The sequence below is a fragment of the Prenolepis imparis genome, unplaced genomic scaffold (genome assembly GCF_030444845.1).
Source record: "Prenolepis imparis isolate NDT839.2.m4 unplaced genomic scaffold, iyPreImpa1.0 SCAF_4, whole genome shotgun sequence".
Lineage (NCBI taxonomy): Eukaryota > Metazoa > Arthropoda > Insecta > Hymenoptera > Formicidae > Prenolepis > Prenolepis imparis.
Genome location: NW_028141162.1, coordinates 8,102,742 through 8,119,599, shown reverse-complemented (window position 1 = coordinate 8,119,599; position 16,858 = coordinate 8,102,742). Strand labels below are relative to the sequence as shown.

At 45.0% G+C, this 16,858-nt stretch overlaps 2 protein-coding genes across 9 annotated transcripts in view; one reads left to right on the top strand and one right to left on the bottom strand.

Annotated features, from left to right (window-relative positions):
* Ten-a (Teneurin-a transmembrane protein) overlaps positions 1 to 16,858 on the top strand; it is a 466,667-nt gene that overhangs the window by 381,606 nt on the left and 68,203 nt on the right. Inside the window, exon 1 of one of the 8 annotated variants that reach the window (XM_083036194.1) lies at positions 118 to 2,247. The exons of the other annotated variants lie outside the window; for them this stretch is intronic. Within the exon in view, the coding sequence (XP_082892320.1) occupies positions 2,192 to 2,247 (56 nt within the window). The 5' untranslated portion in view covers positions 118 to 2,191. Of the gene's footprint in view, positions 1 to 117; positions 2,248 to 16,858 lie in introns of those variants that run through there. 8 annotated transcript variants of the gene reach the window in all.
* LOC145935112 (uncharacterized) overlaps positions 1 to 16,858 on the bottom strand; it is a 133,762-nt gene that overhangs the window by 60,703 nt on the left and 56,201 nt on the right. The window lies entirely within an intron of this gene.

The following is a 16,858-nucleotide window of genomic DNA, read 5'->3' as shown; positions in this document are numbered from 1 at the left end:
GGCCCAAAGGGCGAGAAAGGGGAGGAAGATCGGAGATGCGCGTGGGCGCACGCGCCGAATCCGGTCGTAACGATGGTGGGGACCTTCAGTGTCACTTCGTGCCGGGCGTTGCGACGCCTTCAGTCTTTGATCCGCAGCTGCCGCGGTTGCGTGCCGTCCCGCAGAGAGAGCGAGTACTCTTCTCACCACTCGCAGTGTTCCCCCCTCGCGATCAACCGAGATTAACGACCCCGTTTGTCATCGAGCGTAAGAGGAATAGACGTCGCGTCCGATCGCGATCAGTGACAGATAGATAGGTAGCGCAATCTTTTCGATTCCTGACAGGCGACTTTAAATCGTCAATCACGCGTCGTCGAGATCGCGAAAATTGGAAATTCCGCGGCTGTGAGACTTTATACGGGACAACCGTGTCGTTGACGATCCGATCGGCGGCTCTTCCGCGAGACTCAACAGCTACATCACTTTGGAAGTTTCGGAAGATCGACCAAACAGTTGGAAACTCTTGAAACGTGACACTTTAGAATCGCATAGAGCCAACTACGTGAAATCGCGCGAAGGAAACCGACTCCAATCGACCTTGCGGAAAGTCGGAGTAGCGCCGCTAATTGCAGTTTTGTTGCTACGGAAGAATCTATAGAGAAGAGAGGAAGACATCCCACCATCTGTCATCCCGTCGTATCTCTTTGACGTAAAGCCCGGGAATTTTCGGAGCTAGTCCGTTCACGCTATACGCATCGAAAGCGGGATTTGCGTGCAGTTCTCGCCCCGCTGACCCAATTAGTTTTCACACAGCCGAGCACAGCATCGTCGACAACGCTCGCAGCTAAGGGAATACTTGCGAGCGCGCGTCCACAGAGAATAGCACACCGATTGATCGCAGTCTTCTGAAACGCGCAGATTGAATTCTCTGACGTGAGCTTTGCGCGCTGAGCGTGCTCCCTTTGAACGCGCGTCGGAATTCGTTGTGCGGGGCCGCATCAGGTTGAAAGCCATTCGATTTATTCGACGATACAAGCGCTTCGAAGCGATACGTCTCGGGATCTTTAACGTCCAGGGTGACTAGTAGGTGGTGAAATTACGCAATCGACCGATAGTGGTGTTTACTTTTTTTTCTGTGGAGTGTGTCGTGAGCGCGATTTTATACACTACGTCGCGGTGGATGAAGGTCGGATACAAGGACACGTCGTTCTCCCGCGAGGAGATAACGCTCGTTCGCGATCCGGAACACGTTCGAGGGTGTCACAGCGAGAGAGATTCGCGAGAAGCAGGTCGACGACGCCAAATTCGGTACACGCTGAATCACCGTGTCGAACATCGCTCGCGGGCGGAAGTTGAACTTTCTCGCTGGCGTTGACAGATCGATAACAAAGTTTGCGTACGCGAGTTTCTCCCCCTGTGCTACGTTGGCCGCGCGAAGCCTGTAGCACCCTTCCGGCACTTCTGCATCTCCTGCTCTCCACGGCGGACGTGGAATGTGTTTAACATTAAACGATTCTTGTGCCCGTCCGTCTTGAGTCCCTGCGGAGCCAAGCCGTTCACTCGCGAATATCCAGAATCAATGAACTCGTGAACGTGACTGCGGGCGAGTTCGATCAACGTTACGTCAACGACGTTGTCACGTATTCTGGCGCTTTCTATGATAACTCGACGTGACATGCAATTGTAGGAACCTCGATTCTCCTCCGTAAGAATCGTCTCGTCGCGGAATTTCGATGCCGATCGTGCGGCGTCTACCGGAAATCTGACACCCCGACGATCCAACCGTCGTGGCAGCCTGTCGTTCTCCTTGCCGTCCAAGGAGTATCTCGTGAAATATCGCCGGAAAGAGGAGAAGCTACGCGAGAACGCCGTAGAGCGCGAACGGAACGGCAGGGGTTCCTCCTGCCCCAGACTCGCCCTCGAGGGTACCACGAAGTGCGCAACGGTGAAGGGCAACGGCGGATTCGGCGATTACTCGGCGGCGGGTGAATTCGAAGTCTGGGGCGAAGAACACCACGCTGCGGATGGTGGTCTAGATCGTCAGGTGGCGAGGCCGCCTTCGCGGCAGCAACGATGCGAAGGCGGTTCTTCCCTGAGACCGTTGCTCCACGTAGCCCACTGTGAGCTCCACTCGCCACGGGAGGCCGAGCTGCTGCGTCTCGATCATCTCGAGAGCCTCGATCACAAATCTATCGAGCACGACGCGTACTCGATGATGGATAATTTTCACAGCCCGGTGCCGCCGCCGTTACCACGACGTCACGTCCGGTAAGAGATATTTTGTACGCACTGAGGTTTGGTGTGTTGATCGCGCGCGATAGGCGAATAACATAGTATGTATCTGAGATTGTTGAATTGCTATGGACACCCTCAGCGAGGTAAACAAGATCTTTAATGATCTTTAATGATTTTGCGAAAGTACAAAAGCTGTCGACTCGTAATATAAATTAATCTATTTACTTTAGGTACGTTTCATATATTTGTGAAACATTAAATATTTTTTCAAGTTATTTGCTTAAAGAATTAAAGAGACGTATTTGATTTCACTTGCATTCTATATAATATTCTGATTACGTCAAGGTTGATTGTCAATTCATTTTAAATGCCCGTTATCTTGACAAACTCTGCAAATTGCAAAAATGATTAAAGTATCAAATCGAATCAATCCGACTATCCGTATTTATTATTCAAATTTGCCATTTTAAATCGACACTGTATATTATTGACTATCGATCGATATCAATGTATACGCGCCGAAACGACTCGTCATTAACTCCATCCCTCGAGCGTGAACCCGTCGAAGCTCACTGTATTTCGAATATATACTGCCAGCTATATTGGAGCTTCAGCACACACAGACACATACATATACGACATGTCAAGTCTTACCCTCTCTCCCCCATTTTTATTTTTCTCTCGACGTGCCGTGTCCGTTCTTTTCCACGTCACGGATCTTAAATTGTCGAACTAAGACTCGCGCGTTTTCGCTACAACAAACATAAACAGAATATCGAGCGCAATCTTCACCGGTTCTCTGCCGTGTTATCGCGGATGAAAAAGCCCGAAGCTGAAAAACCGCGCCTTCATTTCAGGCTGCGCTTCGTGTACGACGATCGATACTGAACGACCGGAAGGTATATACGAAAGACGGAGCGAGAACACGAACTAGGCGACGAGAATGAGAGAGGAATATCCGCGTTGTTTCTTCGAAATATTCAGAAGAGCTGGCTTTCGCGAAGAGCATAGTTTCTGACGTCGCATTATAGCGCCCCAACAACCTGTTTGCCGCGCGATAACGAGCGTGAGAGTAAAATATGTCGTCGACCGTGTGCGTTTGCCGTGTGCATTCGAGCACGTTCTTAAGAGCGAGAGAACTCCCGAATTCTTCCACGGTAACGCGCCCGTGGAAGTATGCAAAGTAATGCATAAATTCACACAGTGTCCCGTAATTAAAATTAACGCAAAGCAGGGTCGGACTAAGCGTGCACGATTACAGGGCGCATTTGCTCCGAAATGTCGCTCCCGCTCGCGAAACTCTATTCGAAACGCGCCCCTTCAACCGTATATACATATACCTTGATAAGCGCGCGAAATATGCGAGATGGTAAAGGGGGAAAACGTTTGTCTCCCGTAACTGCGAGCGACACAAAGCAAACAAGCGGAAGGTAACGATGTCTAGAAACTAGAAAATCCACGCATGCCAGCACTTGGCCCCCCAAGAGCAATCAAAGCGGCCCGGAAATCCGCGCGCGCGTTAGCGCGCCAGAGCGAGCGCAGTTCGCCGCGGCTCGTAGAAAACACACACGTAATCCGGCGGATTCTGTCGTCGCGCGGGCGAGACCCGACGAGAGAAGAGCGCGTAACGGGGAAGGGAGATGTGCAGCGCGGCATGTGCATCGCGAGAGCGGTATGCGATCGATATATGCATGCATGGGACGAGAAGAGTGTAGTACGCGCGAGTAAGGCAGCGCGCGACGCGACGGCCCGCCGCGGGAAAGGCAAACAAAGTGATACCGACGAGAGAGGAAGCCGCGGCGAGGGTGGCAAAGGAGCGCGAGGACGAGGAAAGGAGGGTGGATGTCGGAGGATGAGGGCGAACGACGAACGGCGGTAGAGAGAGAGAGGAAAGAGGAAAAGAGGGTAAGAGGGTGAGGGCAGGGTTTGGAGAGGATACGTCGAGTATGTAAAGGGCGAGTGGCGCGGGGTGGAGGGCGGCTGCACGGCGCCGACATTTCGCGGTGAAGCAGGCGACCCCATAGCCATGCATCACCCTGTCCTACCAACAACTATCCGCTATAGCTGCACCTACGCGCGACCCTCTCTCGCAACTTCACTTCTCTCTTCTGCTCTCTTCCTCCTCATATCGCCGCGCTTTGTCGCTTCCGACTCGTTCTTTCTCGTTTCGTCTCCTTCGTCCTCGCCGCGTTTTTCTCCGTTTCGGGAAAGATAGCGCTTTTTCTCATTTCTCTCTCGTTTCCGCCACTCTCTATCTTTTATCTCTTCCGCGAGCACGCGGCTACGTCTCTCTCTCTCGACCATCCTTGCCCTGGTTTTCTCTCGACACAGTTCGACCACCAGAGTCGCAGAGTCGCTGGTCTCTTTCAACACTTGACGACGCATTCGCCGAGATTCCCGCTTTATGCATGTCGCATAACACGCAACAATGGCACGATTACCTCGTTTGCAGTTTGTTCTGTAATCTCGAAGCCTATTGTAACGTGGACGCAACGTCATCGGTTGAACGATGATGCAAAGATAGAGAGAAGACAGGAGACCAGAGCGGTCTTACACGAGTAGGCAGCGTGAAAAATGGAAATTGTATTTCCATAATATCCTAAACTGCTTCCGCGTCAGTGAAATGCGAGTGGAGACACTGCGGAAAGAGAACGTCGCGAGAAGGATCTTAGAAGAGGCGGGCGAACGATTTCCATCATTCGATATTAGCCGACTGTAGCGTAACGTTGGAGACGCAGCGGTTTTTCGCGATATGAGGAGGGTAGAACCATTGCTGCCGAGAGGGCCGCGAAGGGGTAATAGATACTTCCCGCTTCACGATAGAAGGAGAGCGAAAAGAAAAAGGGGGAAAGAGGGAGAGGGAGAGAGAGAAAAGTGCGCGGAGAATTCTCTCGGTGGAGATAAGGGTTTTACATTCTATGTTACGCCACACTGGATGAACGATGGTACGACTTCTCTTCCCACCGGAATATTCCACTTACCGGGATATTGGTACACCGATGATATTTCTCTACGCGCAGCGCACGGGTACGTTCGATATATCGGCGTGACAAATCGTATTCTGGCAGGGCCCACCGTTTAGAGTTATATACGAGAATATATACGAGAGTATGTCTAGCGATTAATCGACGAGTCTTCGGTCTTTTCTTCGCAATCTTTATAATACGTCACCTGATGATGTGCAAGATTAGTATATTTGTTTAATCTATTTGTTATACATATGCTCTTTCGCACATTCAGATATAGATAAAATAGATACATTTAGACATAGCTTTATAAATACATATATACATATATATGTATATAAATACACCTAAAATTTATTATTTATCCTATATATAAATGTATATACTTTACAAGATACAATATATGTATACGTATAAATCACACTGAAAAGGAACAGTGATATATATCAACAAGAGTTTTATAAGAATTTGTAAAAAATTTTTCAGTCTACTGAAAATCAGAAACTTTTTTTTATACGTATACTTGAACGAGTTCATTATAATAAAACTCGCATTCAATATTAAAGACAAGATATTCTCAGAATTTCACTTGACCTAAAAACCGCGTTCTAATGGAACGTTCCCCCCGCCTTGCGGAATTCTCAAAGGGTGCAAGCGCATGTAGCGCTTCCACTTCTCTCGCAGCGTCGATGCCGTAAACAAAAAGAGCCATGGCAACTGAAATTCCCACTGGACTCGAAACTACTAACGATCGATCCTGCTCGACTCGACTCGCGCGCGGAAGTCAACGCGCGCGCGAACGTAATGCTCCGCGTCACCATTAATTAGCGAGATCAGCCCACTGCGATACGGTTATTAGCGGAGGCCGTTTCGCGTGCAACGAAAACACGATGTCACTCATCCCGGGTAACTCCCGTGCTGCGCGAAAACAAACCGAGCGCACGCTCGTAGATCTCAGATACGCTATCGCGCATTATGTGGGGTAAGAAAGAGATGTCTTCGGCTGGAAACGCATCGCGGAGCCGAGAACGTGTAAACAACATCCCCGTTCGCATTTATTTACCTGCCTCTTACCCCGACGAAAGAGGGAAAGCCCTCGAACGCGACGGTAGAGCCGGGATACAGCGATTCCGGAAAAGCACCGCGGGTGCAAACGACTATCGCCGCCAGGATAGGCCCAGTTTCCGAGTACAAGCCCGTTTAGTTAGGGTGGAATTAACTGCGTGACGCGACGACTCAAAGAGGGTCGAAACGCTTTATTATAGCGTTGCTCTTGATGATGCACGCGGGTGATATAGGGATCGATTTTCGGAAACGAGGAGACATGTCTTGATTGCGGGAATGTAAGAGCATCGATCAATGTTTCGGTAGGAAAATTAATCTATTCCCGGATTTTCTGCATTGAATTTCGACGATTTATTACGTGCATTTTTGTTGAACTCTCTGTTACGCTGAGTGCATGAATACGAACAGAATGTAAGCGGAATATAATCTCATTCACATCTATATCGAGTAAAAATTTGCAATTGTCGCGGAATAAAAATACCAAAATTGCATGAATCATGTACATATAATAACTTATATCCGGGCTCATTTGCGGAATCGATATTGGAGTATCTGCAGAATATTCGAGCGAGTGCATGTACACCAACTACTTGCGTCACTTGGACGATCCGGACGCAGTCTCGGCAATTGATAGGTAGTCACGCTAGGCTGACCTCAAGGGACATCAGTTCGTGTAGCGCATCGTGCGGTACACCTCCTCTTCCCCCCGTCGCCGTCCTTCGCGGCCGTCTTAGCTTTTGTAAAATCTACTCTCAGAACGGGCGTTCGTAGCTTCCGCGTATCTTTCGCCTACAACCACGCTCAACCCTCCTCGTCCACCCTTTCCTCCCACCATTCCTTCCTGCAGTCACTTTACCCTCTTTTCATCCCCGGACTCGTCTCTCGTCACCATTCTCTCCTTCCGTGTTGCCACCGCCGACTCCTGTGTTCGCTTCCTCCTCTTCTCATCTTCGTCGCGTCTCTTTTTCTCTCTTTTCGTCCTTTGTGCAAGCTCACCTCCGGCGCTATCGTCTCAACATATCGATGTTACCGCTGTTCGCTATACCTTTGGATATCTCGCCGCATTTTTACCATCGCTCTTAAAACGCTCTGTATCCTGTTCTTATCGACGCATGCGTATTTCCCCGCGTTTCTATCTTCCTTCTCCTTTGCCATCCCTTGTTGCACGTTCCCATTTTGTACGCGTGTTCTTCCTTCGTCCGAAGATTTCTTACTTCCGCAGCTGATCGCTGCGCATTTTTCATCTTTGCTATCCCCGTGGCAAGTAATATGGCCAGCAATGTTCGAGGGACTCAAGGTTTTAGTCGCCCCTTTGCGACCCGCTTCTTCGCACTTACTCCGCTCGAATGATTCTTATCTAATACTTTTCTAATAGGAAATAGGTGGGGTCGAGATATATGTGAGAAATATTTTCTTATACAGCACACATATGTAGAAGATACATAAAAATACGTAATATTTATATTTCTAGAAATCTGTTAATATCGTCGTTATTTATACAAGTATTTGTTGTTACACAGTCCAAAGGAAATATGCTCCAATTTTTATATCAACAAATTTAGAATTTAATATCCTATCGTTTTAAGGGACACTTTTACCTTTGTTGAAAGAAATAATTTTTCGTATATGCGTAATTTTACGATCGTTTGTTGAAATTTTCTCACGTACATTGTCTCAATGTAAATTTCATAATGTTGAGATTATCGCTTGTAAGAGAACTCGTATAGCAATATTATCTTTAACTGTGTAAGCTTCTCTAGATACGAGTTACGGAAAGACAATTACTAACTCTTAAAGGATAAGAGCAACATTTTTTACTTAAAAAAAAATTTACAATTTTGAGAGATTCGCGTCTTCCTTTTAACGCCATTACTTTGAATAAGCATAACTACATCGCGTATGCGATGCAACATTTCGATTTATTCGCGTTTCTGTTATTTTTGCTATTACCGTTTCACATTCTCCGCGGCAAGGCGAATATATATGCTGCATTTTCCGTATTATTTGTGAAAACCGTCTGCCACTTAAGGACTCTGCCTTTACATCGTCCTTCCCTTACGATTTTTCCCCGCAAACGTCGCTCGGCCAAAACTCTAATATCTTTTGTAACGTCACAAAGGCGAACGACTCTTTGGAGCAAATTAATTACTTCGGCGTATTAAACATGGCGATATGCTACATTATTCTATCAGCTTTCTTATCTTGCGTTAGCTTCGACGTCCTCGGAGAATTAATTAATTAATTTTCCTCGCTCGCGCACTGTATCGGTACAAAGCCGCGGTCCCTCGAGTGCGCGCTTGCGAACGAGATAATCTCCATTGTGTGCTATATTTTTGAAAGTGCAGCATTGCGTTAATGCCGATAATGGGTTACGAACTTTATCAGCGGGTTGGCAACAGGCTCGCGCCCGCTGACATACAAAGGACACCATTTAATCCGATGACTAACCGGTCAAACGGTGCGACGCACTGTACCCGCATATATGGCTATACCCGAAACGAATTTTAATAAATCTCGTCGGCCGTTAAATTACTCGTCGCCTCTATACATACACGTAGGCGTAGACGCCACATTATTCGTTCTTTCTCTCCCTCTCTCTTCAATTACCACGCGCGCCTATTGGATTTCTCGTTTGTTTACACAATGAACGTGACTCGGACGGATTAACTTTCTTTTAATTACGCAATTAGTCGCCCGAGGATAAACGCGAAGGCTCCTCGGAGTCGCCGAGAGACAGCCGGGAGGGCAAACTCCCTCTTGCTCGTTTCTTTGTTCATCGACGTAGCGAGAAAAGTGCCTCCTTTCCTCTAACTCTCTCCGCTTCCATTAAATTGTCGGAACTAGGGTACTACGCCTCTGGTCTCCCGGAAAGTCGAGACTGCGAGACACGGCGAAGACGGAAACGGAGTATCGCGAACGCGAACGGAGAATATTGAAACGGACCACCCGCCGACTGTAGAGACCCGAATCGGCGATGGTTCAGTTCTGTCGCTGAGAGGTATTTAACGCTGGGCTGTGTCTGTAGCGGACTTCGTAATTTAGAGCCAATCTCCTTTATTATCAGCAATGTCTGGAGCCCCGCTGGGGACCTTTCCGTAAACTCCGCTCGTTAGACGGTCGAACGTACAAACCGGCGTGATCTCCTCAATGAACGGCAATAGGAATTTTGCCGGAAGACTGTAAAATGAAATGTAAAGACGATTGAACTGAATAGCGCTGCTTAACGTTTGATGTCTTATAAGTATCCCGGGATCCGATTAAGTCGTCTCTCCGGCCACTCGCTGCGACATTTAAGCCGCCTGTTTCTATTCTGGATTCTGGTCGACATATTTTTTTCGCGAAATTACGTTTCTCTTGAACGATCGGCCTTTTCTCTCGTCTAGAAGATTCCTTTCGACGAATCGCATACGTCTAACCTTTGATTACTGCAATCGTTCTGTCCTATTTTCCAATTCGCTATTCCGTTCGCCTCGAGTCTTTGGATGTCCGCGAGAAGCCTTTTGTACGATCATTGAGTCAACGACCAATTTCCCCTGCAATTTTATCTATCGATAAAGAACGTGAATCACGATCGAACGAGTTTTTGTTTATGGCAAGACATCGAGCGATTTTTTAACTATCTTGTCATTGCCATTTTTTCACGCGCGATTTATTGAGTCAGAGATTTGTTAAATATCAAAATAATTATTCTGAGATTAGAAGCTAATAATAAACTTAAATAAATTGATAAAATAAAATTTAAATAACAATGCAAAAACCCATTAGTATTATAGTTAAAATAGTAATACCTTTATATTAATATCTGGTCATAGTAAGAAATTTGACGAACAAACTCTGAGCATTACTGTTTTTTTATACATTTAATGGAGACGATAGCTTAAATTAACTTGCATCACGCAAGCTTTATTGAAAAGTTTTCATTCGCCGTGTACAAAATAGAAAATATATTCGCTCAAGACTGAGGTATATACCTTAGACGAATATTATAGAGCGTGGACATGGCAAGAAAGTTCTGCAAAAACTTGCTGATCGCTACTAACGTAGCTGGCATATGAACTTCTTCGTGTAATGATAGAGTATGCTTGCGACAAGCGTCGCAACAAAGGGACACAATCCCGTGAGTCGAGCGACCATCCCCCTCGTCACGAGGGGCCATCATCCTGTCCATGTATAATCTATCATCGCGTGGAATCGAAAATGTTGACATCGCGACGATCGTATACCGTCGAGTACAAAGGCGTGCATAGCTATGCGCAAATGACAAGACGACTGAATATTTTCTTTCTAAACGGTAGTTTCGATTTGTCAGAATGCTCCAAATAATAAATTTTGTGCGATGCAAGTTATTTATATATAGAAAAATTCTCAAAGAAATTAATTTCTACTAAAAAAAAGTCTCAAATATAAATGTAAAATAAAAATTTAAAGTAACAATCATAACTCTTATATTTGTGAAAAAGAATTTTCCAATTTCACCTGTATTTTTAGTAGGGAAAAAAATTTCAACATACGAGCGAATTTGAAATATGTCGGAGCACATTTTGTTGTAGTGCGGGGGAATTTGAAAACGTGGTCATTTTAGTCACTACAAAGTGCAAGAGCATGAAAGAGAAACCGGCATATACACGCGACCACAAGCGATCCCACGATAACTAACTGTCACCGACTGCTTATAAATGCGCGATATTTATACGCCTAAGACACATACGCGCGGATGCGGGAACGATAGTAGCCGAGCGAGATAAAAGAGCACGACTGAAGAGACGCACACGTGGGCGTGTGGCGAGATCGAGATGGTTATAAGTAATTCATCGCCTCGTAACGCGCAGCCGAGTCGGCGGCGATGTAAATAAGAAGGTTGGCGCGTCTTTCATCGAGTCTATCTACGGCTCCAGAAACACTCGAGATCTGGACGACGTGACACGCGATTCGCTTCCGTTGCTGAAATTAACGCATCTAAGAAAATAACGCTAAAAATAATTGCGCACGATTCTTTTCTTTTCATTTTATTTATACAGCTGCGTAGGCCAGGTCGAAAAACATACAAAAAGCAATGATTAAATACTTGACTATGGATTACATTAGAAGAAATAATGGATCGTTCGGACTCTAACTAACAATAAGTAGTCTCTATGTTGTATGTTCTCTCTTCGTGATGTTCATTTTTTGGCGATTGCTCGTCGGCATCTCTCCTCACTCTTCTTCCATATCTATCTTTACTCACTTGGCGTTCGCGTATATATACTTTGGCATTATGTGTTCTAATGTAAATAAATGCTCAGGACTCGACGGTGCGACCTTACGATGGCCGTTAACCATTAACGACGAGCGACCACGGCGACGCGACGAGGAGAAAACGCTTACGGCGCACGTAAAGAAGTAACAGCGGATTCGGTAGGGCGGACTGTACGACAGGAGATGAAAAAGAAACGAAGAGTCCGATAAAATGTGACCGAGGGCTGGGAAAAGGGAGAGAGAGGGCAAGTGGCGGTGCTGAAGGGACGCGAGCAAGAAGGCTGAGAGAGAAAAGGAAAGAGATAGGAAGGTAGAGGAGCACATCGACACACACAGACACAGTTATCTGTTCCAATTAACCTCTTACATTTCGTTCCCTTCCACTAAATCCCTTTCTTCCTCTCTCTCTCTCTCTCTCTCTCTCTCTCTCTTTGCCTATCTCCGTACGACGGATCCTCCGCCTGTCCACAGTCTGAAACGCTGAAATTGAATCGAAGCTCGCTACGCTCTCCGAAAGACGAAAGACGATGGAAGACGCGACGAAGTGTCGTTTCCGTGGGACTTTGACGAAAATACGCGGTCATTACGTTAATAAAGCGGAAAAAGAGAATAGGGGAGGTGTAACATAAAATGTTTCTGGCGCGTCATATCACGATACACGCTTTTTTCTTAGTAACGACTCCGATGATTCGGTCTCTCTCTCTCGGCAAACATTTATTAATATGTAATACGCATAGTACACTCACGCATATTTTTGCGAACTTCCGGTAAATTGTGGCGATTCATCGAACTTCGCAAGAAAGACCGCTATTAAAAAGTACTGACGACTATGCAACATCTGATACTTGTCCCTTGTGCTGGAGACTACCACGTTTTATATAGTCATGACACGCGGTCGTTACACGAAGTTACTTATAGTCCAAAGTACTTTGCACTTATGCTAATGTTTGCCGGTGCATATCGGCAAATCTAAATTACCACTTCTCTTGAACGTATTCACAGAAAACATTTCACATTCTATTGCATCGTACTTACTATTTAACTTTTTACTGAAACGCGAATATTTTAAATACGAAAAGTGATCGATGTCAAATGGAATTATATCTACATAATTCATTTTTTTGTAGCAAATATGTTTTTAATAGAATATTATTCAAAAATTCTAATTTCTGCGAGAATTTAAAAAATCTTATATTTATGAGAAAAAAATTGCTTAATTGTGTATGATTGCACACGGTGTATTATATTTCGACCACCACGTGTGCGCCACGTCTCTCTATATAGGCATAAAGTAATAACCGAGGTGGCACAGTCACGTTGGTGGATCAATATCGCGAGGGTTGAAAGTACAGATGGCAGAGAACGAAGAGAGAGAAAGCGATGGACGCGAGCGTCGGGGGAGGGAAAGGGTTGGAATCGCACGACGGACAAGCCGGTGTAAACGAGACGAGCTCTTCATCAAATTCCAGCTTCGTAAACTTTCGTGGTCCCGAACTGGTTCACGCGCGTATTTCCACCGGAAACTCTCGACCTTATACGTACGTACAACTTCTTGCGACGCTTGATAAATCTTGCATATAACCGCGATCAATTTTTACGGCACGGTACCGCGACGCATAAAAGTCGGGCGGGAGCCGGAATTTTAACGTCGATCGTCCAATAAATGATGAAGCAGAAATAACGACGGTGACGGCGAGAATACTTAAAAAAGTGTTGGAGATGCGGTCCACGTGGCAAGAAACAATCAGATTAACATTTATTACAGTTTTAAAAGAAAAAAAAAACAGTAGGTGAAGAATTCTTTAAACTCGAGAAAACGAATGTTTTTCAACATCCTATGTATCATTCTCAATACGCTTTATGCGAATTGAATCCAACGGAACCATACATTTCAATACAACCAACACACAGCTGCGGAATGATATCGCTGCTGCGGGCTATATCGAAAATTTGCCCGCGGAAGACTCCCCGGACGTTTCTCGTTACGAAGGATAATAAACGACTGGGAATCGCTTTCCGCCGCGCCGCGGTCGGATCCCGCGGATTCGAACCTCATGATTAATGCAGACCTTTCGCCGGCATGACGTTTCCCAATGACAGAAAACGCGACTCGAAAATTTCCGGCGGTAGAGCGGGAAGGGAGGGACATAATCACATCGCGCTTCTGAGATCCGCTCTCATCGTCGGCGACGGCAACGACGGCTGCAGCGATGACGAAGGAGGAACGAAGGAGGAGGGAAAATCGTGGGCGCGCACAGCACGTCGGTATAAATAGATAATGCACTGGATAAACGTCGGTAGCTAGAATTTTAGATGAAAGGGTCTGCGCGCGCGGTCGGTCTCCTCAGGAGTCACTTCACGAGACGTTAATGACGTTAACCCGCCGTATTATAAACCGCAAGATTGTCACCCAATAGCTCGAGCTGGGCCGACCGTGAAAATTCAAAGAAAACATACTGGTATATAGTTAGTTTGATCTGTGCAACCAGCTCGCGTATTCGCAATGATACATCTCAGATACTAATTGCGCGCGCGTGCATTGAAACTACTTGCGACGCTTCTGAAGACGTGCACCTATGCTTTATTTTGACTAACTAAGAATAAATTGGACTATGCCATAAATGGAATTAATACTTGACAGTATCCTCGCACAAACCACTGAAATGAATAACTAATTATTTAAATGCATTTCGTAATACATTATAGAATCGTTGTCGAGAAAATGTTGTGCAATAAAAAATAATCTCAACAACGTTGTCATAAGCCAAAAAATAATGACTCGAAATAATGACATTCCAGCAAAAACTCGAAGCATTATAACTGTTATGATGTGGTGTGCGTAGTATATCATAAATATAAATAATGTATACCTTCATAACACACATATAATAAATAGGTAATGTACCGTATATATAAGATTCGCATTAAAGGCAGGCATGATGAACGATTAAAAGACGTTACACGAGCTCGCACTAGTTTCTCCGATTTATTTCACACTTAATAGTAGTCGTACGGTGTGTACGTGCAACAAACAGTCGAAAAGAAAAATTATAAATGGCCATTTAACTTTCGGATATCTCTTGAACATTGGCGTGCGGTATAATTTATCAACGATGCCAGCCAGGCTTCGAACAAGATAGATGTTCCTTACATGATTAAGGGCGTATTTATGTAATTAAATACATCCCCCTGGATACCCCTATGTGTACCGGCCGCGTTTAGATGCGATCTCCGGCTTCCGTATTTTACGGTGTTAAGCGTTTTCGGTGTTCCCCGCAGTCTCTCTGAAACGCGCGTTCGCCACTAGAGGAGCCGCACCGAGCGAAAGCTCCGGAGTAGTGATAAACGACTGCGGTGCAGCCAGTAACAGTGGAGTTTATCCAGTATGTATGAAACAGAATAAGTAGATCATAGCGCCGGATAAAAGCTCCGGGCTACACGATCCGCTTGAAAGGGATCCGCAGATTGCGGACGCCCGAGAGATCGTGTCGTCGTCCCGCGAGACGTTAATAACGTTAACCCCCGCCCGTAAACTGCGAGATTACGGTAGCGGTCCAATCTCGGAATCGCCACAGCGGCGAGAAACGTGTTACGACTTAAGTCGATCTACGTAATATCACCACCGTCGCGTCGCGTCGCGTCGCTGCGTGTGCTCAGTTACAGCCCGCAAAAGCTGTATGTGAATCACGCTTTGCATACAATACCGTTCTTTTTAACGGCAGCTTAACCGCGGTTTCGCGCGTCGCATATGCGAGACGCGTTATTTCCTGACCCTTGTATTAATAGTCTTGAACGTATGTGTGCAAAACCTATATTTTGATTACAAAATTACGCTAAATATTAAATATCTTGGGGTGTGTGTGTTTAAAATATTATCTGATAATTTTATCTGACAACAAATAATATGTATGTATATATAAAACATTTCTAACACAAATATCTTGCTGCCCGATAACTTTTCTCTGCTATTATACGTCCGCTATCTCCCATGTACAAATATATCGCTTTTTTATGCCTCGTATTACTATGGATTATGGAGGAAATGAAATAAATTATATAAAACTTATATAGGAGGGAGACGTATTGCGTTTCATTTAGTCTCGCTTTACAGCCTTCGTATACAGCCCAACTGTCGTATCTGTCTCGTATCCGTGTCTCGTCCCCGAGTCCAATATGAGTCGCGCATTGTCTGTGGATTCCAAATATGCGATGGAATTCCGGAGCAACTACCTCGTCATACGACCCGATTATGCTCCCGTCCCGAGACTGCGGCAAACGCGTACCTATAACGATGCGCGTTCGATTTTTTCGCTCTTTGTGTGACGTACGCAATTAATTAGCGACATGATGTATGCACTACTGCGACAAGATGACATTCACAGACGTGCTGAAAGAGGAAAAACGCGATCACCAACTTGTACGAATGTTTTCCTTTTTCCGCAAATAAACACATAGCGCTCGTACGAGAAGAGTGAAAATTTTTGCCCGAGATAATTAAAAGTGTATAATTAATTATAAGACCGTCCGGTAATCTGATACGACCCACGGTATACGTTACCTGGTTTAAACTTGGTTTATATTCCTATGTTCTCGGAATTTATTAGATGTGTGTGAAGCTGGTGTATTATTTCGTGGAAACTTATATAAGTAATTAAGAGTTTTTATTTTCAATAGTGCTATAATTCTTGATAGTTTAAACAAATTGTTCTGACTGTAAAGAAAATGCTCCAGGATAAACTGAGACATCAAATTCACGCCAATGTCTCACTTTGTTCTGCGAATTTTCCTTTATATTATTTTCTTTGGTTTAATAGCTAGAACAATTTGTTGAAAATATCAAAAACTATAGAACCGTTAAAAATAAAGCCAGAGTTTTTAATTATTATTTATGAGTTTCCACGAAATGAAATACGCCAGCTTCACACATTTATTAGTGCAGCATATTTTATGTAAAACGCGACTTCGTCGAATAATATCGCGCTGTTGTGTTTGCCAATATACATATATATTTTTTTATAGTAATTATTGTCACCAAAGATCTTATCGTAATAGACATAAATGTGAAGCACGCGAACTTACAGTCGCTTATGTCAAAGCTAACAAGTCAGTGCATTGTCCGTGAGGGTAAGATATACCGCGTGCGTAAGTACGATCGATTATTCTTTCAGCCCCTTGTTTTTCCCTGAAGTGAGTTTGTTAGCGGCGCGATGCAAGCGTCTATAGAGGCTGCGTCGATTTATTCCAAGGATCCCTTGCGAGCCGTTATTTTTTGATATTGCTGGGACATAAATTTACCGAGGAATAAAATTTAAATTTTTAATCGCATCAATTTTAAGTATAATATATTAGTTGCGCATGAACCGAGTCGAGAAGGAAAA